At 50.6% G+C, this 27,450-nt stretch overlaps 1 protein-coding gene across 1 annotated transcript in view; it reads right to left on the bottom strand.

The window, feature by feature from the left end:
• The window catches only part of LOC119950952 (ankyrin repeat domain-containing protein 2-like), a 35,219-nt gene that overhangs the window by 5,813 nt on the left and 1,956 nt on the right, over window positions 1–27,450 (bottom strand). Inside the window, exons 2-7 of the mRNA XM_038773971.1 lie at window positions 24,530–24,634; window positions 11,658–11,807; window positions 9,090–9,197; window positions 6,799–6,897; window positions 4,778–4,876; window positions 267–365 (exon numbers count right to left, since the gene is read on the bottom strand). Of these exons, the coding sequence (XP_038629899.1) occupies window positions 267–365; window positions 4,778–4,876; window positions 6,799–6,897; window positions 9,090–9,197; window positions 11,658–11,807; window positions 24,530–24,634 (660 nt within the window). The remainder of the gene's footprint in view (window positions 1–266; window positions 366–4,777; window positions 4,877–6,798; window positions 6,898–9,089; window positions 9,198–11,657; window positions 11,808–24,529; window positions 24,635–27,450) is intronic.

The raw sequence follows: 27,450 nt of genomic DNA, 5'->3' as shown, positions 1-27,450 counted from the left end.
GCACGGCCTCCAGAGGACGTGAATTCTGATTAGAAGCTGCAACTTTGGATAATTTCTCCTTCCCTGACCCAGAGGTGCTGAAGTTCATTCTATCCTACCTGAGCCACAAAGGGGGCTAGGATCAGTAGAGGATTAACTGCATAAGACTTGATCTTAGGCCGAGGTTCTTTGAAGGACTGCATCAGAGAGGGATTATCAGAGACTCAAGAGTGGATTATACAGCCACAAGATCTATTTGATCAACAACAATAATAAGTAAACTTTACCCTGTCTCTGATGTTGATGTTAATGCCACAAACAATGAGGTGCTCAACACATTCCACTTGTCCTGTCCTGGCTGCAACATGTAAAGGAGTACTGAGCAGCTGCAATCGAAGGAACAGCGAGTGAATGACTTGATTTATTGTCAGAGGTACCGAAGTACAGGGGAAAAGTATAAATACACAGCAACCTAAATGATTCGCTGACTGGAATATCCTCCTACCCACACTTCCCCATTCCCTAATCGCATTAAACAGTGTAGTAGGAGTCCATTCAGCCCCACAGTGCCAGTGCTGGTCCTTTGAAAGAGCTATTACTCCCCCTCCCGCCCCGGATCTATCTCCAGAGCCCTGCTGAAAATAATTAATTTTCAAGTATTTATCCAATTCCGTTCTGAAACCATTATTGAATCTACACCCAGCGGCCTTTCAGACAACACATTCCGGGGCAGAATGACTTGCTGCATAAAAGTTATTTCTCTTCTCTCCCCTGGTTTCAACCCCCCCCCCCCCCACCCCCCCCAAATCTTTAAATCTAGAAAAAGAAAGACTTGCATTTCTATAGCACCTATCACAAACTCCAAATGCCCCAGCGCACTTTACTGCCGATGAAGTATTTTTTGAAGTGCACTCAGTATTGTGATTCAGCAGCCAGTTTGAGCACAGCAAGCTCCCACAAACAGCAACGGGATAATGGCTAATTACCTTTTTATTCGAATGGATTTGTTCATTGTCACGTGTACCAAGATACAGTGAAAAGTATTGTTCTGCGTACAGTTCAGACAGATCATTCCGTATATGAAATAAATATATAGGGCAAGCATAAAATACACAATGTAAATATATAGACACAGGCATCGGGAGAAGCAGACAGAGTTTAGTACCACTCAGTGGAGATGATGTGTGACGAGATCTGGGGCGGGATCCTCCCCTACCTGGTGGGGCGGGGGAGTCCCGGCGGGACGCAGTGGCGTGAACCACTCCGGCGTCGGGCCGCCCCAGCGGTGTGGAATCCTCCGCACCTTCAGGGGCTAGGCCAGCCCCGGAGTGGTTGGCGCCCTGCGGCCGGCGGCAAAGGGGCTTTGCGCCACGCTAACCGGCGCCGAAGGGGCCCCGCCGGCCGGCGCGAGTCGGCACATGCGCGGGAGTGCCAGTGCGTGCTGGCGTTATCCCCGTGCTTCCGCAGAGGGATTCGCTTCCGCACCGGGAATGGCGGAGGACCACAGCCTCCGGTGCGGAAGGATAGAGTGCCCCAATGGCACAGGCCCATCCGCGGATCGGTGGGCCCCGATCGCGGGCCAGGCCACCGTGGGGGCACCTCCCGGGGCCAGATCCCCCCGCGCCCCCCCAAGAACCCCGGAGGCCGCCCAAGCCGCCAGGTCCTGCCGGTAAGGGACCGACTCTAATTTACGCCGGCGGGACTGGCAACGGACGGGCGGACCTTCGGCCCATCGCGGGCTAAGAATTTGTGGAGCCCCGGCGCCTATCGAGTCGCGCCGGTCCCCGCCATTCTCTGAGGCGGGCAGCGCGACTCACGCCGGGGCAATTTTTGGGGGGGCGGGAGAATTTGGAGGACGGCAGGCGCGGGATTCACACCGACCGCCGGCGATTCTCCGGCCCGGCGGGGGGTCGGAGAATCCCGCCCCAGATCAGTCCATAAGAGGGTGATTCAGGAGTCTGGTAACAGTGGGGAAGAAGCTGTTTTTGAGTCTGTTCGTGCATGTTCTCAGACTTCTGTATCTCCTGCCCGATGGAAGAAGTTGGAAAAGTGAGTAAGCCGGGTGGGAGGGATCCTTGATTATGCTGCCTGCTTTCCCCCGGCAGCGGGAGGTGTAGATGGAATCGATGGATGGGAGGCAGGTTCGTGTGATGGACTGGGCGGTATTCACGACTCTCTGAAGTTCCTTGCGGTCCTGGGCCGAGCAGTTGCCATACCAGGCTGTGATGCAGCCCGAGAGGATGCTCTCTATAGTGCATCTGTAAAAGTTGGTAAGGGTTAATGTGGACATCCCAGGCAGCGGGAGGTGTAGATGGAGTCAATGGATGGGAGGCAGGTTCGTGTGATGGACTGGGCTGTGTTCACGACTCTGTGTAGCCAGATGTTGCTTGAGGGATAAATATTGCCCAGAACACAAGGTATAGCTCCCTTGGTCATCTTCGAAATAATGCCATTGGATCTTTCCATTCATCAAGAAGGTGGAAGAGGCCTCTGTTTAACATCTGAGAAACAGCACCTTGGACAATGCAGCACTCCCTCTGTACTACCAGGAGTATCGGCCTGGAGTCTTGGACCCATGTACCGGTGTAAATGACCACCTGCCTCTACCCAACACAGCCATTGGTCGCCCAATATATCCATCATCCCGGTCCTTCCCTCCACCAATCGGAAAACAAACAGGCACCTCACTATCCGATTGGATGGATGTCTGCAATCAGCCAAACATCCTTTCCCCCCCACCACCTCATCGCATCTGATTTTTAGGAATAACAAACAAAAATGTTTTTAAAAAATGAATAAAAGACGGCGGGCTGGATTCTCCGCCCCGCAGCGCCACATTTCTGCCCCGACCCGCCGGCGGGATTCGCCGTTACGCCGGCCCGGTCAATGGGGCAGCCCCCACGCCGTCGGGAAACCCCCGGTCTATCGGCAAAACGGAGAATCGCACCGGCGGAGAATCCCGCCCACTATTTTTCTCTCTCTCTCTCCCTCTCCTATCATTTTCTCTGCTGGGTGGCACAGCAGCTTCAGCTGGGAAATGGTTGGCAGCACTTTTACCCCCTGAGTTACAAAGTTGTGGGTTCAAGTCCCGCTGGAGGACCTGAGAGCTACAATCCCGGTTGACACTCCAGGGCCGTTCTGAGGGAGTGCTGCACTGTCTGAGGGGCCAGCTTTCAGGTGAGATGTTTAAACGAGACCCCCCACCCACCTGTTTGGGTGGCTGTGAAAGACCCCCGTGGCGCTATCTTGAGCAGGCGAGCTCTGCCCGCTGCTCTGGTCAATACCCAACAACCTCAAACCAGCATCACGAAAAACAAGTGATCTGCTCAGGATCATGTTGCTGCTAGTGGGATCTTGCTGTGTGCAGTTTGGCCATTGTCTTTCCCACATTACAACAGTTTTTAAAAATATATTTTTATTAAGATATTTGAAAATTTTAATAAAAATAAGACAGACAATGCCATCAACATGGTATAATAAACATTTCCCCCCCCCCGCCCATCTCAATCTTCACACACCCCAAACATAAAACAACAATCCGGCCCCCTCCCCTAGCCGCTGTCCTGTGTACCCGGTGGACTACCTTAAATTGTATCAGGCTCAGCCTGGCGCATGATGAGGAGCTATTAACCCTGCTTAGGGCATCTGCCCACAGACCCACCTCTATCTCTCCTCCTAGCTTGTCCTCCCACTTGCCCTTAGGCTCCTCCACCGGAGTTTCCTCCGCCTCCGAAACCTCCTGGTAAATATCCAATACCTTCCCCTCTCCCACCCAGGTACTGGAAACTACTCCATCCTGTATCCCCTGTGGCGGCAGCAGCGGAAAGGCTGTTTTCTCAGGAAGTCTCGCACCTGCAAATACCTAAACCCGTTCCCTACTGGCAATTCAAATTTATCCTCCAAGGCTTTCAAGCTGGGGAAGCTTCCGTCTATAAATAGATCCCCCATCCTTCTAATTCCTGCCCTTTGCCAACTCCGGAACCCACTATGCAGTCTACCCGGTACAAACCGATGATTGTTATAAATCGGGATCCAAAGCGATGCTCCCTCCACTCTCTTACATCTCCTCCATTGCCCCCACACATTACAATAGTTAATACACTTCAGAAGTGTATTCCGGTCTCTAAGGTGATTGAGATATCAGTTGGTTGCGAACGGCACTTTATAAATGCACAATAAAAGCAAAATACTGCAGATGCCAGAGATCTGAGATAAAAATAAAATGTGATGGAAAAACCCATCAGGCCTGGCAGCATCTGTGGAGACAGAGAGAGAGAGACAGAGTTAATGTTTCGAGTCCATTATGACCCTTCCTGGGAACTGAGGCAGGCTGTTGCTTGACGAGTCTGTGTGACAGTTCCAAAGAAGAGTGAAATTAACTCGAAACATTGGCCGGCCGTTGAGGTCAGCAGTCCCGCATTGGAACCCCCCCCCCCCCAGCAGCGAGGGGTGCATTTAACTGGAACGGCCTCCACCGTCACCGCAGGATGCCCGGAAAATCCCGTCTGCAAATTGTGTTTCTCTCTCCACCGATGCTGCCAGACCTGCTGCGTTTTCCCAGCACCTTTTTGATTTCCCCAAAAGATTAATCCTTAATTCCTTAGACTCCGGCTGGTGATTCTTCGAGGGTTGGCAATCTTGTCCACCCATCCCTATTAACCTTCCAGCACAGGGTACTGAGGCCAACTGTGACACACCCAGCACTGCCCTGGTTGACGCTGGTGAACCCAACGCTGACCTTTGACCTTGCGCGTCTGCCCCCCCACCCGCCGCTGTAATCGGGCGACCAATCCCTCACCTTGTCTTTGACGTTCACAGCGGCTCCTTTGCCCTGCAGGATCTTGAGCACCTCCAGTCTGCCTCCGCGACAGGCCCAGTGGACAGCAGTGCAATCGAGCTAGAAGGAAAGGAGGATGGCGGAGGATAAATCCATGGCCGACAAGCTTCAGGCTAACCAGATCCCCCAATGGCCAACTGGTTCAATAACTCAAATGGCAGCCCAGTGGCGAGACATGAACCTAATGTGTCTGGAGAGGTAGCTTCAGTGTTTTCAAACCGTACCCGAATCCCCGGCCCTTACTCTCTCTTAACAAAAACCTTCATCATTTAGAACACCTCTGTTAAACCGGGTAGATAAGAGAGTTCTCTTTTGGGTGTGTATAACGGGGTATTTCTCAGCACCTACAGTGCCGAGAACAACCCTGATATCAAACGGGACTCTTTCGTTTTGGGCCTCAGTGAGCAACGGTCCAAAGCGGCCGCACTTATATTCATTTCCTGCACCGACCAGGTATTTTTAATGCCGCCCCGATCACTTGACCCCTCCCCCCGCCACATGGCCTTCGGACCCCCCCCCCCCCCCCCCTCCTCACACCACCTGATAAGGGCAGGGCACTCCTGGGGTTCAATCCCTAGCAACCTGGCACCCGGGCAGCTTGGCACTGCAAGAGTGGCAGTGCCAAGGTGCCCGGTTCGCACCGGGGGTGCCAGAGTTGGACCCTGCCCACAGCCTGCCCACCCGGAGGCCTCCGATCGCCTGGGAGACGCTCCAGGTGCCATTACACCTGGTTCATGATTACGCGGACCAGTGCTGAACGGCGCCTTGGCGTGGCCTCCCAGGTCTGGGCGTTCGAGCTCGGTCTTGGGAAAATCCCCATGGACATATTTAAATGAAGCTAACTGCCCACTTAAATACGAAATTCTGGATCCCACCCAGTGAGGGCGCGATCCAGATCGTGACGTCTTCCAAGATCTCGTTAGATCTCATGAAGCATCCCAAGCATTGTAAATCTCTCGAGAGGCCTCTCGCGATATTTAATGGCCTCATCCCATCACCGAGTCAGGAGCCGTTCAAACAGGTCCGTGATTTAACAAGGCCCAGTTTGTGGATAATTAGAATCGGATGACTGGGGCTCTGCAGATATCTCTCCTGGAAAGGGAATATGCGTTTGTTAATATTGAGCGAATACAAGACCTAACTTAGGAGTGGTCCCAATCACTGTCCCTCACTCGGGTCTGACAGGCACATACATAATCCAATAATATGCCCATTGTCACTGACTATCTTTGCAACCAGTTGCAAGGTCTTAGAGATCCTTCATCAAGCTGTGCTGTAGCATCAGTCACAGCTTCCATGATCCCAAAACCCAGAGTGTTGAGCAGAGGCTGACATTCCCAGAGCAGTGTTGAGGGAGAGCTGCACAGTCAGAGATACTGGGCTGGATTCTCCACCCCCCCGTGCCAGATATCTGGTTCAGCCCGCCGGCGGGATGTTTCATTACGCCGACCGGTCAATGGGGTTTCCCATTATGGGGCAGCCCCACGCCGTCGGGAAACCCCTCGGGCTGCGGGCAAAGTGGAACATCCCGCCGGCAGAGGATTCCGCCCAGTGTTTCAGATAAGACGTTAAACTGAGGCCTTGGGCGGGGCATCTCACCGGCAGCCAATGGTGAGCCATGTCTGCCACCAAAAACCATGCTGCGGGGGTGGGGGGGGGGGGAATCCCCTCCACTTGTCAACTCTCTCTGGTGGATGTAAAAGATCGCAAAGCCACTATTTGAAGAAGAGCAGGGGAATTCATACGTTTATCACCCAATCAATGTGGTCATGATCACATTGCTGACTGTGGGAGCTTGCTGTGCACACATTGGCTGCCCCATTTCCCTACATTACAGCAATGAGTACTCTGCAAAAAGTGCTCTATTGGGTGTAAAATGACTTAGGGTGTTGTATGGTTGTGACAGGCACTATTTAAATGCAAGTCTCTCTCGCTCGCTCTCATGGCAGAATGGTAGTAAAGTTGCGGATTGGAACACTCACCCTGTCCTTGAAATCAACACTTGCTCCTCCTTCCAGAAGTTTGATCACAATGTCAGTGTGACCCTCGAGAGAGGCTCTGTGTAAGGCAGTCCGCTTAAACTGTGGAGCAAAATACATGAAAGAATCACAGTCAGCAGATTGGGCATTCAATCCAGCCAACCCCTCCGGGTATCGAGGTCCGTGTTACCGACCACATCAAAACATTACAAATTCCAAAGCAAGTTTGTTGTATTATTCATGCCCGGTTATTATTTGATCTCGGTGAACACTGACCGGGTTGCATTTGTTACCCATTTCTCACTGTCCCCGAAAGTAGAGATTGAATTTATGATGAAGCAGATAGAGTGCATGGTCAGTTCACTAAGCGTTGATCACCCAGTGAGGGAATGGACTCACATGCAGCCTTGGCGAAGATCCGATCGCCAGGTTCACTTTACTAAAGGGTATGAGTGAGGCAGCTTGATGACAATGTGGGCATTTTAAGTTCAACTCTTTTCTGGTGTTAACCTTCATGGAGCTACACCTCCCTTGTTGAAGCCAGCCGCACGGCACACACCCTACCACACACCCACCACCCCCCCCATGTTCTCCCCAATCGCCTAAATGACGCCATTTGGAAGAGGCGAAATTTCTTCACCCAGAGAGTGGTCAGCCTGTGGAATTCATACCACAGGAAGTAGTTGAGGCCAAAACATTTTATAGCGCTTTAGGGCGAAGGGGATTAAAGAACACTGCGGGGGGAAAGCAAGATCAGGTTATTGAGTTGGTGATCAGCCATGACCACAATGAATGGCGGAGCAGGCTCGAAGGGCTGAATGGCCTCCTCCTGCTCTTATTTTCTATGTTTCTATTTCAGAGTACAGCAGGGGAGCTTTACTCGATATTCTGGCCAATTACTATTCCTCAACTAACGGAATTAAAATATATCTGCTCACTATCACATTGCCGTTCATGGGACATTGCCTCTTGCTGTGTGCAAGTTGGCTGTTGACTTTCCCACATTGCAACCGTGCCTACACTTCAAAAGGTATTTAATTGGCTGTTTAGCTGATGCACGATCAATAACTCTCGAAGCGAGATTGGACGACAATTGAAGGCTTTATTGGACTAGATGTTTCCCCCAGCAGCGCAGGTGCAGAATGCAGCAGCTAGGGAGACACAGACTCTTATACTCCGCCTTACTGGGCGGAACCAGCAGGCAGGCTTCACCAATGATCTTGCCGTCTCAGGTACCTCCCACACCAATGGTCTTACAGCCTCAACCTGGGTACCGTAATACCCCTAATACCGACGACCACAGTAGCGTTTTGGGATGTCGTCGGAAAACCTGCCACTGGGGGAGGATGTGAGCAGAGCTTCCCAGCCTACATTTCTGTGAAGCTTCAGAGGATGTTTCCCACCCCCCCCCCCCCAGTTATTAGGTGCTACACAAATGCAAGCTGTTGTTGGGTCAAAGGGGCACCACCACCAGGATGATTCTGCTGTTACTCAATGCCCCATAACATACATGGCCTCACCTCTCCCTATCTCTGGAATCTCCTCCAGCCCCACAATCTTCTGCGATCTCTGCGCTCCTCCAATTCCAGACTATCACACAGTAACCCATTTTCATCGCTCTGCCATTGATGGCCCTGACTTTCACTGCTTAGCTCTGGAACTCTCTCCATTTATAAAAATAAATTTAGAGTACCCAATCGTCTTTTTTTCCAATTGAGGGGCAATTTAGCGTGGCCAATCTACCTAACCTGCACATCTTTGGGTTGTGGGGGTGAAATCCACGCAGACATGGGGAGAATGTGCAAACTCCACACGGACAGTGACCCAGGGCCGGGATCCGAACCCAGATCCTCAGCGCCGCAGTCCCAGTGCTAACCACTGCGCCACATGCCGCCTGGAACTCCATCCCCAATCTTCTCAGCCTCCATACCCCTACCCACCCCCCCCCCCCTCCTTTAAGATTCTCCTTTAAACCTATCTCTTTGACTAAGCTCTTGATCACCTGCTCTAATATCTCCTAGCGTTGGGATGTGTGATATTTTGCCTGTTAAGGATCCTGTGAAGCGCCTTGCAATGTTTTACTGCGTTGAATGTGCTATATGAATGCAGGTTGCTGTCGTTGTTTTTGACCAACGGCAGTGGTGAGCAAAAGATATGGCGCAGGTGTGTGAGACCCATCGGATTGATGCTAAGTGGAGGCCAAGAGTGGACAGATCTGCTCTGCTGGAGAAACAGGATTCAAAAAAATATACAGGACAAATCAGAGGGAAACGAAGCCAGAACTCTGCACTGACCTCATCGCAGGCATCAGGGCAGCCTCCGTCTGCCAGGTATTTCTCGATGATGTTCATTTTCCCCTGGACTGCAGAATTCAGAAACATCGGGACGTCAACGGGACCAGTCTGGAAAAAGAGATATCGTTTCTCAAAGATTGAATCTCCCGTCAGAATCTCTCTCAACCAAAGGCCGGAATTGTCCGGCAGCTCGCCCACGCCCACGTGGAGCGGCTTCAATGGGAAATTCCGTTGACAAGCGGCGGAAACAGAGAATCCCGCCGACAGCGAACGCGCGCCGCCTCCCGCTGCCGAGAAGCTCGCGGTTGGGGGGGGGGGCACAGGATTGGCCTCCTTGGGTAAGGAAAGATAGAAATGTGTTGGGAGCAATTCGGAGAAGGTTTACTACACTAACACCTGGAATGGGCGGGTTGCTTTATGAGGAAAGATTGGAGGGGCTGGACTTGTATCTGCCGGAGTTTGGAAGCGTGAGAGGCGACTTGATTAAAACACGTAAAATCCTAACGAGTCTCGACAGGGCGGATGTGGAGAGGATGTGGGAGAATCCAGAACTCGGGGGCACTGTTTAAAAATGAAGAGGTCACCCATTTAAGACAGAGGTGAGGATAATTTTTGTCTCTCAGAGGGTTGAGTCTCTGAAACTCTCTTCCACAAAAGGCAGTGGAAGCAAAATCTTTGAATATATTTGTTTAAATTTAGAGTACCCAATTCATTTTTTTTTCCAATTAAGGGGCAATTTAGCGTGGCCAATCCACCTACCCTGCCCATCTTTGGGGTTGTGGGGGCGAAACCCACGCAAACACGGGGAGAATGTGCAAACTCCACACGGACAGTGACCCAGAGCCGGGATCGAACCTGGGACCTCGGCGCCGTGAGGCAGCAGTGCTAACCACGGTGCCACCATGCCGCCCGTCTTTGAATATTTTTAAGGCAGAGCTGGATAGATTCTTGATAAACAAGGGGGTGAAAGGTTATCGGGGGTCGATGTGGGGTTGAGGTTACAATAGTTTCCGACCGGCGGAGCAGGCTCGACCAATCAATTCTGCTGCACCGCTGGCTCCCTATTCGAGAACAGGAGACCTTCTCCTGGATCACAGAGAGATGGATTGGTTGAGCGATGGGCCTGAGGGGCTGAATTTGAATTCTACCAAAATCCATTTCGAGATGAATTTGTGGATTTTTTTTTCACCTAGTTGATCCTACCTTAATTGAAGGATTATTTGGAGCTGGTGGGTTGTTTTCGGTGTTTCAGCTGTGGCTTAGTTGATACCATTCCCACCGACAAGTCAACGTTCCAGATTCAAATCCCACTGGGGAATGCGAGGGGCTGGTTTAACACTGGGCTAAATCACTGGCTTTGAAAGCAGACCAAGGCAGGCCAGCAGCGTGGGTTCAATTCCCGTTCCAGCCTCCCCGAACAGGCGCCGGAATGTGGCGACTAGGGGCTTTTCACAGTAACTTCATTGAAGCCCACTCGTGACAATAAGCGATTTTCATTTCATTTAATTTCATTTCACAGTCCAGTGCAGTGTTTTTTTTTAAAATTTAGATTACCCAATTATTTTTCCAATTAAGGGGCAATATAGCATGGCCAATCCGCCTACTCTGCACATTTTTGGGTTGTGGGGGCGAAACCCACACAAACACGGGGAGAATGTGCAAACTCCACACGGACAGTGACCCAGAGCCGGGATCGAACCCGGGACCTCAGCGCCGTGAGGCGGTTGTGCTAACCACTAGGCCACCGTGCTGCCCGTCCAGTGCAGTGTTGAAGGAGTGCTGCACTGCTGCACGAGAGATGAAACCGAGGCCCCTCTCTGCCCTCTCGGTGGATTTAAAAGATTCTATGACATTGTTGTGAAGAATAGCAGTGATCCCCCCCCCCCCCCCCCCCCCAACCCAAAAATGTGCAGGGTAGGTGGATTGGCCACGCTAAATTGCCCTTGAATCGGAAAAAAATGAATTGGGTACACTAAATTTACAGAAACAAAAAAGAATCTACAGTGCAGAAGGAGGCCATTTGGCCCATCGAGTCAGCACTGGTCTGTACTTAAGCCCACGCCGCCACCCTAGCCCCGTAACTCAGTAACCACACCTAACCATTTTGGACACTACGGGCAATTTAGCGTGGCCAACCCACCTAACCTGCACATCATTGGAGCACCCGGAGGAAACCCACGCAGACACGGGGAGAACGTGCAGACTCTGCACAGACGGTGACCCAAGCCGGGAATCGAACCTGGGACCCTGGCGCTGTGAAGCAACTGTGCTAACCACTGTGCTACGGTGCCGCCCCATCTACACATGGTGTGCAGATGAAGACCCAGGATATTTTGCCCCCCTCTCTCTCTTTCCGAAAGGACGATAGTGAGCAGTATATGGCGTCTTTCTCTAAATCTAGCCGAAACCCTAATCTTTTCCATCACCCGAATCCTATTCCACCGTGAGCAATAATTCACCTCATGTAAACAAATTGAAAGAATGTTGAGGACCGTGTGATGAGTTCACCCCCTGATGTCACAGCAGGAACATCTGGCTTTGTATCTGTTTTTTAAACGATACACTTACAATTTCCTCTGGCTCCTTCTCTGCTTCAGGAGCTGGGGCCTTCTTCTTGTTCTTCCTCCGCTTTCGAAGCTGAATTAAATTTTCAATCCCTCCAGTACTGATTATCTCTTGACGCAGGTCCCTCGAGGTCCTTCTCACTCTTTCTTCGCCCTGCAACAAGAAGAACAGGAGAAAGGTCAGCCTGTCCTCGGCTGCTGTTTCCGGCTTCCAGTCTCGACAGGAGGATGAACTTTCACACCGGCTCGGACACAAGGAAAGCTGGAATGTGAACTCTACACCTGGGAAGGCGAGGAGAGGAAGGAACAACGAGAGCGAGAGAGTGAGGGAGGGAAATAAGAAGGAAGACAGGAAGGAGAAAAGAATCTTGAGAGTGTTTGATGGGGACAGTGTAGAGGGAGCTTTACTCTGTATCAAACCCCGTGCTGTACCTGTCCTGGGAGTGTTTGATGGGGACAGTGTAGAGGGAGCTTTACTCTGTATCTAACCCCGTGCTGTACCTGTCCTGGGAGTGTTTGATGGGGACAGTGTAGAGGGAGCTTTACTCTGTATCTAACCCCGTGCTGTACCTGTCCTGGGAGTGTTTGATGGGGACAGTGTAGAGGGAGCTTTACTCTGTATCTAACCACGTGCTGTACCTGTCCTGGGAGTGTTTGATGGGGACAGTGTAGAGGGAGCTTTACTCTGTATCTAACCCCGTGCTGTACCTGTCCTGGGAGTGTTTGATGGGGACAGTGTAGAGGGAGCTTTACTCTGTATCTAACCCCATGCTGTACCTGTCCTGGGAGTGTTTGATGGGGACAGTGTAGAGGGAGCTTTACTCTGTATCTAACCCCATGCTGTACCTGTCCTGGGAGTGTTTGATGGAGACAGTGTAGAGGGAGCTTTACTCTGTATCTAACCTTGTGCTGTACCTGTCCTGGGAGTGTTTGATGGGGACAGTGTAGAGGGAGCTTTACTCTGTATCTAACCCCATGCTGTACCTGTCCTGGGAGTGTTTGATGGGGACAGTGTAGAGGGAGCTTTACTCTGTATCTAACCCCGTGCTGTACCTGTCCTGGGAGTGTTTGATGGGGACAGTGTAGAGGGAGCTTTACTCTGTATCTAACCCCATGCTGTACCTGTCCTGGGAGTGTTTGATGGAGACAGTGTAGAGGGAGCTTTACTCTGTATCTAACCTTGTGCTGTACCTGTCCTGGGAGTGTTTGATGGAGACAGTGTAGTGGGAGCTTTACTCTGTATCTAACCCCATGCTGTACCTGCCCTGGGAGTGTTTGATGGGGACAGTGTAGAGGGAGCTTTACTCTGTATCTAACCCCGTGCTGTACCTGTCCTGGGAGTGTTTGATGGGGACAGTGTAGACGGAGCTTTACTCTGTATCTAACCCCGTGCTGTACCTGCCCTGGGAGTGTTTGATGGGGACAGTGTAGAGGGAGCTTTACTCTGTATCTAACCCCATGCTGTACCTGCCCTGGGAGTGTTTGATGGGGACAGTGTAGAGGGAGCTTTACTCTGTATCTAACCCCGTGCTGTACCTGTCCTGGGAGTGTTTGATGGAGACAGTGTAGAGGGACCTGTCATAATATACACCAGTATATCATGGTGCAGACACACACTGACTGACACACAGCAGGACCAATCAACACACACAACACCGCAGCCAATCACCAGTTAGACCACACGCACTATAAAGCCAGAGGGCACTAGTTTCCCCGCTCATTCGGGATGCAGCCTCTCAGAAGGACAGAGCTTACAGCTTGTAGCACAGATCCTCACCATGTGCTGATAGTCTAGACTGGTCAGGATAGGCATAGGTCTTCAGTTTAATCTAACATAGTGTCGACCCACAGTGAAAGTATGTTCAACAGTTCCTAGTTTAATAAAATAGTGTTGTACTATTTCAAGTGTTGGTAGCCTGTATGTGTTACTGCTGAGGTAAACGCAGTCTCCACAGATCCAGAGTACCCAACACATCATGGTACCAGTACGTGATGTTAGAACTTATTAGACCTACCTTCAACTGATCTGCCTTCGACCAACAATCAGCCATCCTGGAATATGGACAGCGTCCGCCCCCCACCGCCGCTCCGCATCACCGGCAACCTCGGTGCCAACTGGAAAATCTTCAAACAAAGCTTCCAGCTTTACCTTGAAGCCACAGACCTGGAAGCTGCTTCAGACAGCAGGAAGATCGCTCTCTTCCTCTCCACGGCTGGGGACCACACCATCCACATCTTCAACTCTCTCATTTTTGCTGATGGTGAAGACAAATCAAAATTCAAGACGGTCCTCCTCAAGTTTGACAGTCACTGCGACATCGAGGTGAATGAAAGTTTCCAGTGCGAGATCTTCCAACAGCGTTTGCAGGGTAAGGATGAACCTATCCAGTCCTTTCTCACCCACCTCCGCATCCTTGCGCAGTCCAGAAATTACAGCTCCACCTCCGACTCCATGATACGCGACCAGATCGCTTTCGGTGTTCAGTCGGACCCCTTACGCCAGCAGCTCCTCAAGGTTAAACAGCTCACCCTAGCGATTGCCATCGAGACCTGCGTTCTGCATGAACACACCACTAACCGATACTCGCACATCCAAGTGGCTGAAACGGCGCGGCAAGGACCCCACCAGGCAGAACGGGTCCAAGCAATCAAGCAACTCCAGGGCCTCAACCCGAATGAGGGCAGCCATTTCGCACGCATTTCACGGCCTCCCGCGCATGCGCGCACTGAACGAGGGGACGGCGACGCCGAAGATCGCACTGCGCAGGCGCGCACCACGTCTGACTGCACAGTGCATCCGCGGTGGCGCAACTAGCATCCTGACGTTACAACGTGCGGCAACTGTGGCTCCGCCCACTTAAAGCGGCAATGTTCTGCAAAATCCCGACGCTGCCTACAATGTGGCAAACATGGCCACTATGCTGCTTTATGCAGGTCAGCTCAGCCTGCCAACTCTCATCGTTCCAACCAGCTAGGCAGGGATGTCCGCGCCATCCAACCCACGGTCACCGAACCCGATTCTGACCTGCTGCCTGACCTTGACACCGAGGACCCTAAAGCTCCATTTCCAGTCGGTATCATTACCAAACACAGGGTGCCCCCGAAGCAAAAAGCCCAGCCTCTACCGGTACACAGCATTGATCCGGACAATGAGTGGTGTGCCACCCTCACGGTCAACCGATCCCGAATCCGATACCTCCTGGACACCGGCGCCTCCGCCAATCTCATTGCGCGGTCTGACCTCGAAAGCCTTTGTGTCAAGCCAACCATCCTGCCATCAGCCTGCCAGCTGTTAGACTATAATGGCAATGCCATTGCTGCCAGTGGCTCATGCCAACTTGAAATGGCGCACAGGTCACTTAAAGCCATCTTTCAATTTGAAATAGTGGGATCCTCCAAAGCCTCCCTGCTTGGTGCGCAGGCATGCAAACTGCTGAACCTGGTCCAGAGGGTTCACTCCCTGCCACCTGCTGACGCGTCTGCATCTCAGGACACTGATTTTAGGGCGCAGCTGGACGCCATTCTTAACCGATATCACAATGTTTTCGAGGGCATGAGCACGCTCCCGTATACCTATAAGACCTTGTTGAAACCCAATGCCATGCCTGTGGTACATGCACCTCGCAGGGTCCCAGCACCCCTCAAGGACCGCCTCAAGCAGCAGCTGCAGGACCTCCAGGACCTAGGAGTGATTTCCAGAGTCACGGAACCGACCGACTGGGTCAGCTCCATGGTATGCGTGAAAAAACCTTCCGGCGAATTGAGAATATGGATTAATCTCAAGGACCTCAACCGCAATATTATGAGAGAGCACTATCCCATTCCAAAGCGCGAAGAACTCGCCTTTGAGATGGCTCGCGCTAAGTTCTTTACCAAGCTAGATGCCTCGAAGGGGTTCTGGCAGATCCAGCTCGACAAATCCAGCAGGAAACTCTGCACTTTTAATACCCCCTTTGGCAGGTATTGCTACAACAGGATGCCGTTCGGGATCATCTCTGCATCAGAAGTGTTCCATAGGATTATGGAACAGATGATGGAAGGTATTGAAGGCGTTGGCGTCTATGTGGACGACATAATCATCGGGTCCACCACCCCGCAGGAGCACAGTAATCGCCTCCAGCGCGTCTTCGGACGGATACATGAACATGGCCTCCACCTCAACAGGGCCAAATGCTCCTTTGGTCAACCAGAACTCGTCGCCCACCTCAGAGACTAAATTTATGAACTTTTTGAATTCATGGACTCTCTGAATTGTTTTGTTGCTTTGTTTAATCTACTCACTGGTTTGTATATAATGTTGATCTAGTTACTGTTTTGTTGCATACTGTCCATCTGCACTAGACACCTTCCAATGTAAATAGATTAGTGTTTATGTGCATAGTCTTGTAAATATGCCTTCACATACCTAACGTAGTTAGGAACATTCTCACCACACATTATTTATTACCACAACCATACATTTTTTAATAAAAGGGGAATGTCATAATATACACATCAGTATATCATGGTACAGACACACACTGACTGACACACTGCAAGACCAATCAACACACACAACACCGCAGCCAATCACCAGTTAGAGCACGCTCACTATAAAGCCAGAGGGCACTAGTTTTCCCGCTCATTCGGGATGCAGCCTCTCAGAAGGACAGAGCTCGCAGCTTGGAGCACAGATCCTCACCATGTGCTGATAGTCTAGACTAGTCAGGATAGGCATAGGTCTTCAGTTTAATCTAACATAGTGTCGACCCACAGTGAAAGTATGTTCAACAGTTCCTAGTTTAATAAAATAGTGTTGTGCTATTTCAAGTGTTGGTAGCCTGTATGTGTTACTGCTGAGGTAAACGCAGTCTCCACAGATCCAGAGTACCCAACACATCAGGACCTTTACTCTGGATCTAACCCCTTGCTGTACCTGTCCTGGGAGTGTTTGATGGGGACAGTGTAGAGGGAGCTTTACTCTGTATCTAACCCCGTGCTGTACCTGTCCTGGGAGTGTTTGATGGGGACAGTGTAGAGGGAGCTTTACTCTGTATCTAACCCCGTGCTGTACCTGTCCTGGGAGTGTTTGATGGGGACAGTGTAGAGGGAGCTTCACTCTGTATCTAACCCCGGGCTGTACCTGTCCTGGGAGTGATTGATGGGGACAGTGTAGAGGGAGATTTACTCTGTATCTCACCCCATTTCCCCCACTCTCCCATTACCACCCAGCCAGGGGATCAACCCTGGTTTAATGAAGAATGCAGGACAGCATGCCAGGAGCAACACCAGGTAGACCTAAAAATGAGGCGTCAACTTGGTGAAGCTATAACACAGGACTATGTCCGTGCCAAACAGAATAAGCAGCAAGTAATAGACAGAGCTAAGCAATTCCACAACCAACACATCAGATCTAAGCTCTGCAGTCCTGCTACTGCCCTGGACAATTAAACAACTCACTGGAGAAGGAGACTCCACATATTCCCCCAAACAAAATGATGGAGGAGCCCAACACATCAGTGCTAAAGACAAGGCTGACAATCTTCAGCCAGCAGTGCCGAGTTGTTGATATATCTCATACTCCTCCGGAGGTCCCCAGCATCACAGATATCAGACTTCAATCAATTCAATATACACCCCGTGATATCAAGAAATGGCTGAAGGCACTGGATACTGCAAAGGCTACTGACCCTGACAATATTCCAGCAATAGTACTTAAGACTTGTGCTCCAGAACTTGCTGCACCTCTGTTATTGTATTGCTACAACACTGGCATCGACTCGGCAATGTAGTAAATTGTCCAGGTGCGTCCTATACACAAGAAAGAGGACTAATCCAACCCGGCCATTACCGCCCCATCAGTCTACTCTCAATCATTAGTAAAGTGATGGAAGGGGTCATCAAAAATGTTATCAAACAGCACTTACTCAGCAATAATCTGCTCACTGACACTCAGTTTGGGTTCCGCCCAGGGTCACTCAGCTCCTGACCTCATTACAGCCTTGGTTCAAACATGGACAAAAGAGCTGAATGCCAGAGGTGAGGTGAGAGAGACTGCCCCTTGACATCAAGGCAGCATTTGACAGAGTGTGGCATCAAGGGGCCCGAGCTAAACTGGAGTCAATGGGAATCAGGGGGAAACTCTCCGCTGGTTGGAGTCATACCCGGCACAAGGGAAGATGGTTGTGGTGGTTGGAGGTCAATCATCTCAGCTCCAGGACATCACTGCAGGAGTTCCTCAGGGTGGTGTCCTAGGCCCGACCATCTTCAGCTGTTTCATGAATCAGCTTCAATGATGTTTGCGGATGATTGCACAACTTCAGCACCATTCGTGACGCCTCAGATAATGAAGCAGTCCATGTCCAAATGCAGCGAGACCTGGACAATATCCAGGCTCGGGGCTGACAAATGGCAAGTTACATTTGCGCCATACATGTGCCAGGCAATGACCACCTCCGACAAGAGAGGATCGAACCACCGTCCCTTGATATTTAAAGGCATTACCACTGCTGAATCCCCCACAATCAACATCCTGGGGGTTACCATTGACTAGAAATTGAACCGGACTAGCCACATTAATATTGTGGCTACCAGGGCAGGGCAAAGGCTAGGAATCCTACAGGGAGGAAGTCACCTCCTGACCCCCCCAAAGCCTGTCCACCATCGACAAGGCACAAGTCAGGAGTGTGATGGTATACTCTCCACTTGCCTGGATGAGTGCAGCTCCAACAACTCTCAAGAAGCTCGACACTATTCAGGACAAAGCAGCCCCACTTGATTGCTCCCCCTTCCACAAACATTCACTCCTTCCATCACTGACAAATTGATGCACCATCAATTGGACTCGAGTCGTGAAGAAGTTCCATATATCAGGCTTTAATGAACTAGTTGTCTGCCCGGCAGTCGACTTACAGAGAAAGGCCGACTGCCGGCTGCTACGGGTTCTTATACCCCGCCTCGTAGGAGGGGCTACTGGCTTCTCGGCCAATCGGCGAGCAGTCACATGCCTGACCTCAGCCAATTGGCAGAGAGACACATGACCTGCCTGAGCCAATGGGCAGTGAGTCCTCTGCACCAATGGCAGCAGTACTCTGAGGTACTGTAAACCTCCCAGTCATACCACCACACAAACAATGGCAGCCGTGTGTACCATCTACAAGATGCACTGCAGTAACTCACCAAGGTTCCTTAGGCAGCACCTTCCAAATCCACAACCACTACCATCAAGAGGGACAAGAGCAGCAGATACCTGGGAACCCCACCACCTGGAGGTTCCCCTCCAAGTCACTCACCACCCTGACTGGGGAATATATCGCAGTTCCTTCACTGTCGCTGGGGCAAAATCCTGGAACTCCCTCCCTAACAGCACAGTGAGTGTACCTACACCACACGGACTGCAGCAGGTTCAAGGAGGCAGCTCACCACCACCTTCTGAAGGGCAATTAGGGATGGGCAATAAGTGTTGGCCCAGCCAGCGACGCCCACATCCCGTAAATGAATTTTTAAAAATTAATTCAGATCTAACACCACAGCCAGGAAACAAAAATATACCCCAATCTCCCGCACTGGCAGCCACGAAAGAAGACAACAGCAGTGGGAGACAGGATAAGCTGGGTCATGGCTGCACATTCCTGCTCCGGAGGGACGGTTCAGCCCCATGCTGACTGACTGAGTAAGCATCACTAAGGGCAAATAATTCATCAGGAGGCTGTGGTGACAACTGAGATTTCCAGGACTAATTCGCCACTGCCAGCCCCCCATGGCCCTCAAATCGGGGGCATCTGTTTTTGATGTGCCACACACTGTGATTCATGATACGTGACAAAATGCAAAACTCTCAGGAACTCTCCGTCTAATCCCAGCATCAGGCCAATTTCATTGTTAGCCGAAGAGAGAAGGTTCCGCTCTCTTCGGAAACTATTTCCCCGAGGACAGCAGAGGTTCATAGTTCATAGAATTTACAGTGCAGAAGGAGGCCATTCGGCCCATCGAGTCTGCACCGGCTCTTGGAAAGAGCACCCTACCCAAGGTCAACATGTCCACCCTATCCCCATAACCCCACCCAACACTAAGGGCAATTTTGGACACTAAGGACAATTTAGCATGGCCAATCCACCTAACCTGCACATCTTTGGACTGTGGGAGGAAACCGGAGCACCCGGAGGAAACCCACGCACACACGGGGAGGACGTGCAGACTCCGCACAGACAGTGACCCAAGCTGGAATCGAACCTGGGACCCTGGAGCTGTGAAGCAATTGTTCTAACCACAATGCTACCGTGCTGCCCCTTGGTTGGGTCAGAGATTGGAGTCGGCCATTTTGAGCTGAGGTGAGGAGAGATTTCTTTACTCAGAGGATTGTGAATCTTTGGAATTCCCTATCCCAGGGATCTTTGAGAGCTCAGTTGTTGAGTATATTCAAGATAAAAAATTATTTTGAGCATGAAGGGAATTAAAGGACAGATTGGGAAAGTAGAAGATCAACCATATATACTCCTATTTCTTATATTCCTTGAATTTTATGCTCCCCGATGATGGGGTTATAGGTGAGGAGGGGACCGGGAAGGGGGGGGGGGGGGTGGAGGGGGAGTGAGAAATTGAAGGAACGGGAATCCCTCTGGGTTCCCGCAGCGATTTTTAGGAGGGTTTCCGGGCCTGGGGAATGTCCTCAAATGAACGGGCTTCGGCTGGGTAGGAGCTGTGGGGAGCCTCCATCGGAAGCCCCCTTCTGACTTCCTCCAAGCCCCTTACGGCCTGGTAGCCAGTAGACCTCCCTCCCACCTGGCCTCTCTCCAAAAGCCTCAATCACCCCCTTCCACCACCCTTCCCTACCCTCCCCACCCTGGGACCTCCAGACCCACCTTGCTGGCCGGTCCCTGGAACTATATTTCCTCTCTCATCCACTGCAGTTCCTGTCATTGCCAATCAGATTGGATAGCAGGTCTTTAAGGCAGAACGTTTTCCCGAGTGAGGGATGGAAGTGGATTGGATTGGGGGGGGGGGGGGGGGGGGGGGGGGAGTTTTGGGGTGGCAGACGTGGCTGATGCCAGGAGCAGAGAGAGGTGGCAACTTACCCTTGCAGCTCGTCAGAGGTCATTCATCTTCTTCCTACACTGGACAGTGGTCCGCCTGGTCACGCTGCCCGCACTCACTTCAGCCGCCACTGCTACCCAGGTGGGATTTGTCACCGAGCTCTTGGGTCTCCTAACCCCTCGGGGGTGCCCTGCCTCTCCTCCATGGCATGCAGAGGCCTGGCCAGAAAGCGAGGAGGAGGTCTCCGCACTGCCATCTTGCTGGAGTGAGAGCTCAGGGACGGTTTAAATGCTGCTCCCCCTTGGTAGCAGTGAACAGATGGGTCCCGCGTCGGGCGAATCAGATGCCTGGGGAATCTGGCTCAACGTCTTTCGTGCAGGAGTCCTTTTTTTTTTGCACTGTGCAGATGAATAGCGATCTGGGTCTCACCCTTCACCCTGTGATTCCCGCAATTCTCCGGAAATGTTTCTAATTTAATTTGTGGCTGGTTTTTCAGGGATTTTCCCACCGGCTCAGCTGCCGAGTTCCCCACCGCTATTCAATGACACTCAGTCACTTTTTTGGACCCTGGGGCGTTTCTCTCCGGTTTAACCCAGACTTCGAATTTTTTTTAGCACTGGGGAGCTGAACTCCGAGATCGGAATCCCATTTTGAAAGTATGCCCCGATATCTTGTGAGTCCCTACACCCCCACCCGTGGGCAATGTCGCTCCCCACACACACTTGGACACTACCCCACTATGGGGTCCCTTGGGGCCACCCCCCTCTTCAGGCCCCTCCCTTCCAGGGCCCCCACTGGGCACCCACCCAATCTCCTGGAGGCCCCTACTTACCTTCTCTGCACCCCCCCCCCCTTGACAGTGCCACCCAGGCACCCTTGCACTGCCCCCCTGGTAGCAGTGCCAAGATGCCAGCTGCGCAGGTGCTAGCTGGGCAGTGCCAAGGTTCCCACATTCCAGGGGGAGAGCCAGGCAGCCACCCTGCACTGACCCTGACCACCCCAGGGATCTCCGATGGCCCAGGAGACCCCCCCACCCCCGGGGTGCCTTTCCACCTGATGCACGTTTGTGTGGACCAGCACTGATCGGCTGCTGGCTACAGCCTCCCTAGGGAGGCCGGATGATTGAGGGAGGCTAGTGGATATCGGGCATGTAGGTCTTTAAGACCTACTTCCGCGAGCGTCGTGTGGCCCTTTTGGGTGGAGTTCCAACTCCGCCTCGCGGAACTTGGCTGAATCCCGCGAGGCACGGAGGCTGCCGGGAAGCCTGTGAGAGGTACTCTCCCGGGATTCTCCGGCCACGTCGTGCTCTTGCTCGAGTGCAACGTCGCCAGAGAATCGCGTCCTTAGTCATTTTTTGGGAGAATCATGCCCTGGGTCTTTTTGTGACTTCAGTCCCTCGCCAATGTGGTTGACACTTAATTGCCCCCTGAAGCGACTGAGCAAGTCACTCATTTGTAGCAAACCGCAGTAGTTGATGAAGTAGTTGATGTACTGGGAAACTAGGGCATAGTAAAGAACGTCAGGGACACCCACACGCAGAGATTTTTTTAGTTCTGCGCTCCCAGCAATGTGGCAAGGTGGGGTGAAGGATGAATTCTCATTGCTCTGCCCAAACTAGTTGCCTTGATCTCAATCTCAGAAGAGGATCAGTTTTCCATTGTCCATGCCACTCAGTCTAAGAGTGATTACATTGAGCTGTTTAGTGCAGAGGTGGCCATCCGGGAAGTGATTTAGAATAAAGAACAGTGAGGGTGCCCAAGTACGATTAGCAGAGTTCTGTGCCCTCAGTTCAAACCAGGTGGAACTGAAGTATTTTAGGGGGAAGTCTGCTGTGTAATACTCGGCACTCAGACCCCTCCACCAATGGATGCTTCCAGACCTGAACGCAACAGCAGGTGCAAATGTTACTGGCACTGAAATAAAATACAAAGGTCACTAAGTAAATCTGTGTCTTAAAACAGCTGTTCAACAAAGCTGCTGCACATTTCATATACATACTGATTTCTGGAAAAGAGTCACCATTGGCATCTGATTACCGTTTCCAAGGTTACTGGTTGATTTCCTGTGGTATTTCATGTTCAGGGATGTTAGTGACATTGGGAGATGTGCCAGGCACAGTGAATGGCACTGCTTTCCTATATTGTCTACACCAACTGTATTGTATTGTTTACCTGTGGCAATACAATCCTGAAATGTGTCACATGACTCACTGTACTGATACTGTGTCACATGATTCACTGTAGCAATACTGGGTCACATGACTGACTGTAGCAACACTGTGTCACATGACTCACTGTAAGTACTGTGTCACATGACTAAATGTAGCAATACTGTGTCACATGACTCACTCGCGATACTGTGTCACATGACTCACTGTAAGTACTGTGTCACATGACTCAATGTAGCAATACTTTGTCACATGTCTCACTGAAGTGATACTGTGTCACATGACCCACTGTAGCAATACTGTGTCACATGACTCACTCGCGATACTGTGTCACATGACTCACTCGCGATACTGTGTCACATGACTCACTGCAGCGATACTGTGTCACATGATTAATTGTACTGATACTGTGTCACATGACTCACTGAAGCAATACTGTATCACATGATTCATTGTACTGATACTGTGTCACATGACTCACTGAAGCAATACTGTGTCACATGACTCACTGTAGCGATACTATGGCAAGACTCACTGAAGCAATACTGTGTCACATGACTCACTGTAGCGATACTGTGTCACATGACTCACTGTAGCGATACTGTGTCACATGACTCACTGAAGCAATACTGTATCACATGATTCATTGTACTGATACTGTGTCACATGACTTACTGTAGCAATACTGTGTCACATGACTCACTGAAGCAACACTGTATCACATGACTCACTAGTGATACTGTGTCACATGACTCACTGTAGCAATGCTGTGTGACATGACTTACTGTAGCGATACTGTGTCACATGATTCATTGTACTGATACTGTGTCACATGACTTACTGTAGCAATACTGTGTCACATGTCTCACTGAAGCAATACTGTATCACATGACTTACTGTAGCAATACTGTGTTACATGTCTCACTGAAGCAATACTGTGCCACATGATTGACTGAATCAATACTGTGTCACATGACATACTGAAGCAATGCTGTGTCACATGACTTACTGTAGCAATACTGTGTCACATGACTCACTGTAGCAATACTGTGTCACATGTCTCACTGAAGCAATACTGTGCCACATGACTGACTGAATCAATACTGTGTCACATGACATACTGAAGCAATGCTGTGTCACATGACTCACTGTAGTGATACTGTGTCACATGATTCATTGTACTGATACTGTGTCACATGACTCACTCGTGATACTGTCACATGATTCATTGTACTGATACTGTGTCACATGATTCACTCGCGATACTGTCACATGATTCATTGTACTGATACTGTGTCACATGACTCACTGTAGCAATACTGTGTCACATGATTCACTAGTGACACTGTGTCACATGACTCACTAGCGATACTGTGTCACATGATTCATTGTACTGATACTGTGTCACATGACGTACTGTAGCGATATTGCGTCACATGACTCACTGTAGCAATGCTGTGTCACATGACTCACTTGCAATATTTTATATCACAATTTCTGTAGCGACAGGTGTCACATGACTCTCTCCAACAATATTTTATATGACATAACACACTATTGGGATACAGTACTGTCTCACATGACTCACACTGCAGTGATCCTCTATCACATAACCCGATCTGTTGACTTTGTTCAATGATGGTCCCATTTTAGAAAAGATTTGATGTACCTTAGTGGTGGGACTGAGTGACAATTACCTTTACTGCCTGAAATCTGCTGCCTTTAGCCGGCTCCCTGTATTTCTCCTTTTTCAGTCCCGCTGCGTCCATGTCTTTGATTGCCATCGTCTCACACTGGGGTTTCTACAAAAATGGGGGGAGAAACAAGCATTTCACTGTTTTGCATGTTATTGGGACATAGCAACCCTTCCTTGAAGGAGTTTTTAAATTCAGCAATGCCTTCTCTTTCTGCGGTGATTGTTTTCTGTGTCAACCAGCAAACGTAACAGATGAGCTGATCATTTATCATGTGACCATTTGCTGGATCGTACTGTGCACAACGTGACTGCAGTGTTTGTTGACATTACAACGGTGACTACACTTCAATAAAGTGCTTTATGGCTGCTTGGAGACGTTAGAAGGTGAAAATGAAAATGAAAATGAAAATGAAAATCGCTTATTGTCACGAGTAGGCTTCAATGAAGTTACTGTGAAAAGCCCCTAGTCGCCACATTCCGGCACCTGTCCGGGGAGGCTGGTACGGGAATCAAACCGTGCTGCTGGCCTGCTTGGTCTGCTTTCAAAGCCAGCGATTTAGCCGAGTGAGCTAAACCAGCCCCAGGTAGGCCTGTCAGCTGGCGGGACAGTTTTTTTCGACATGAAGTCCGTGGGGCATCATTAAGTGACCTAATTAAGATTAGATACTGGTGACAGCCTCGCTGGGTTGGCCGTGGGAAAACACCCAGCTGTTCCTGCTCACGACCACACTTAGAAACATTTCCCTTAGATCACGCCCCGAGTTAAACACAGACGTGAAACTTTAACTCTGTTTCTCTCTCCACAGATGCTGCCAGACCAGTTGAGCTTTTCGCGCATTTTCCATTTTTATTCCATTGATCCTTGGCCTAGTGTTCCTCACTCCCGGAATTCTGAGTGATACTCATTCCTGGACACCGACTATTCCTCACTTTATAGGCTGCACAGTGTTCCTCACTCCCAGATATCCAGTGTTCCTTACTTTAGGATATTCAGTTTTCCTCATTCCATGACCCCAGTGTTCCTCACTCCAGGATCCACACTATTCCTTACTTTAGGATATCCAGTGTTCGTCAGATTTGAATACCTCAGACTACTTAACATGAATTATTAACTATAGTGGTGGGATATGGTGGTGCTGTGGTAATGTCAGTAGACGAGTCTTTTCTTTATCGACTTGACAAGAAATGTTTTTCTATTTTACAGCGTGATTAGAAGTTTAGTATCTCATTTCAGACGCAGACAATGGAATATTTTGCAAGCGTTTTCAGCAGGGGGGACATCAAACCACCAGGCTGTTCCGATCAAATCTTTTTTTTAAATTTGGAGTATCCAATTATTTTTGGATACTCAAAAATATCCCCAGTGACCCGGAGCCGGGATCGAACCTGGGACCTCGGCGCTGTGAGGCAGCAGTGCTAACCATTGCGCCACCACGTTGCCCCGATCAAATCTTTTTGGCCTGTATTTGAAGATTCCCATATGTAAACCTTGCGAAAGAAAAAAGGTTAAATTTACAGTGGTTTTCACAGCCATGGAACATCCCAAAGCCTTTAACAACCAATTGAATAATTCTCCTAGTGTATTGCCTATTCGACTGTCAGAAACAATGCAGCCAATCTATTAACATTAAGATGCACAAACAGCAATGTGATAATGACCAGCTGGTCTATATTCACAGACACAATGATTGAGGGACAAAGATTTGCCAGGAAGAATTTTTCTATTATTTTGACCAGTAACATTTCTATCCACCAGGAGAGCCTCAGTTAAACATCAATTCTGAAGGAAGGCACCTCTGACAGTGCGGCACTCCCTCAGTACTGACCCTCTGACACTGCAGCACTCCCTCAGTACTGACCCTCTGACAGTGCAGCACTCCCTCTGTACTGACCCTCTGACAGTGCAGCACTCCCTCAGTACTGACTCTCTGACAGTGCGGCACTCCCTCAGTACTGACCCTCTGACAGTGTGGCACTCCCTCAGTACTGACCCTCTGACAGTGCGGCGCTCTCTCAGTACTGACCCTCTGACAGTGCGGCGCTCCCTCAGTACTGACCCTCTGACAATGCAGCGCTCCCTCAGTACTGACCCTCTGACAGTGCGGCACTCCCTCAGTACTGACCCTCTGATAGTGCGGCACTCCCTCAGTACTGACCCTCTGACAGTGTGACACTCCCTCAGTACTGACCCTTTGACAGTGCGGCATGCCCTCAGTACTGATTTAGAACAGTACAGCACAGAACAGGCCCTTCGGCCCTCGATGTTGTGCCGAGCAATGATCACCCCACTCAAACTCACATATCCACCCTATACCCGTAACCCAACAACTACCCCTTAACTTTACTTTTTTTTAGGACACTACGGGCAATTTAGCATGGCCAATCCACCTAACCCGCACATCTTTGGACCCTCTTACAGTGCGGCACTCCCTCAATACTGACCCTCTGACAGTGCGGCACTCCCTCAGTACTGACCCTCTGACAGTGCGCATGCCCTCAGTACTGACCCTCTGACAGTGCGGCATGCCCTCAGTACTGACCCTCTTACAGTGCGGCACTACCTCACTATTGACCCTCTGAGAGAGCAGCACTCCCTCAGTACTGACTCTCTGACAGTGCTGCACTCCCTCAGTACTGACCCTCTGACAGTGCAGCGCTCCCTCAGTACTGACCCTCTGACAGTGCAGCTCTCCCTCAGTACTGACCCTCTGACAGTGCAGCACTCCCTCTGTACTGACCCTCTGACAGTGCAGCACTCCCTCAGTACTGACCCTCTGACAGTGCAGCACTCCCTCAGGAATGACTCTCTGACAGTGCAGCACTCCCTCAGTACTGACCCTCTGACTGTGCGGCACTCCCTCAGTACTGACCCTCTGACAGTGCGGCACTCCCTCAGTACTGACCCTCTGACAGTGCGGCACT

Source organism: Scyliorhinus canicula, chromosome 16 (genome assembly GCF_902713615.1).
Source record: "Scyliorhinus canicula chromosome 16, sScyCan1.1, whole genome shotgun sequence".
Classification (NCBI taxonomy): domain Eukaryota; kingdom Metazoa; phylum Chordata; class Chondrichthyes; order Carcharhiniformes; family Scyliorhinidae; genus Scyliorhinus; species Scyliorhinus canicula.
The sequence above is the reverse complement of the archived record's forward strand: the minus strand, read 5'-3'. Positions and strand labels throughout refer to the sequence as shown.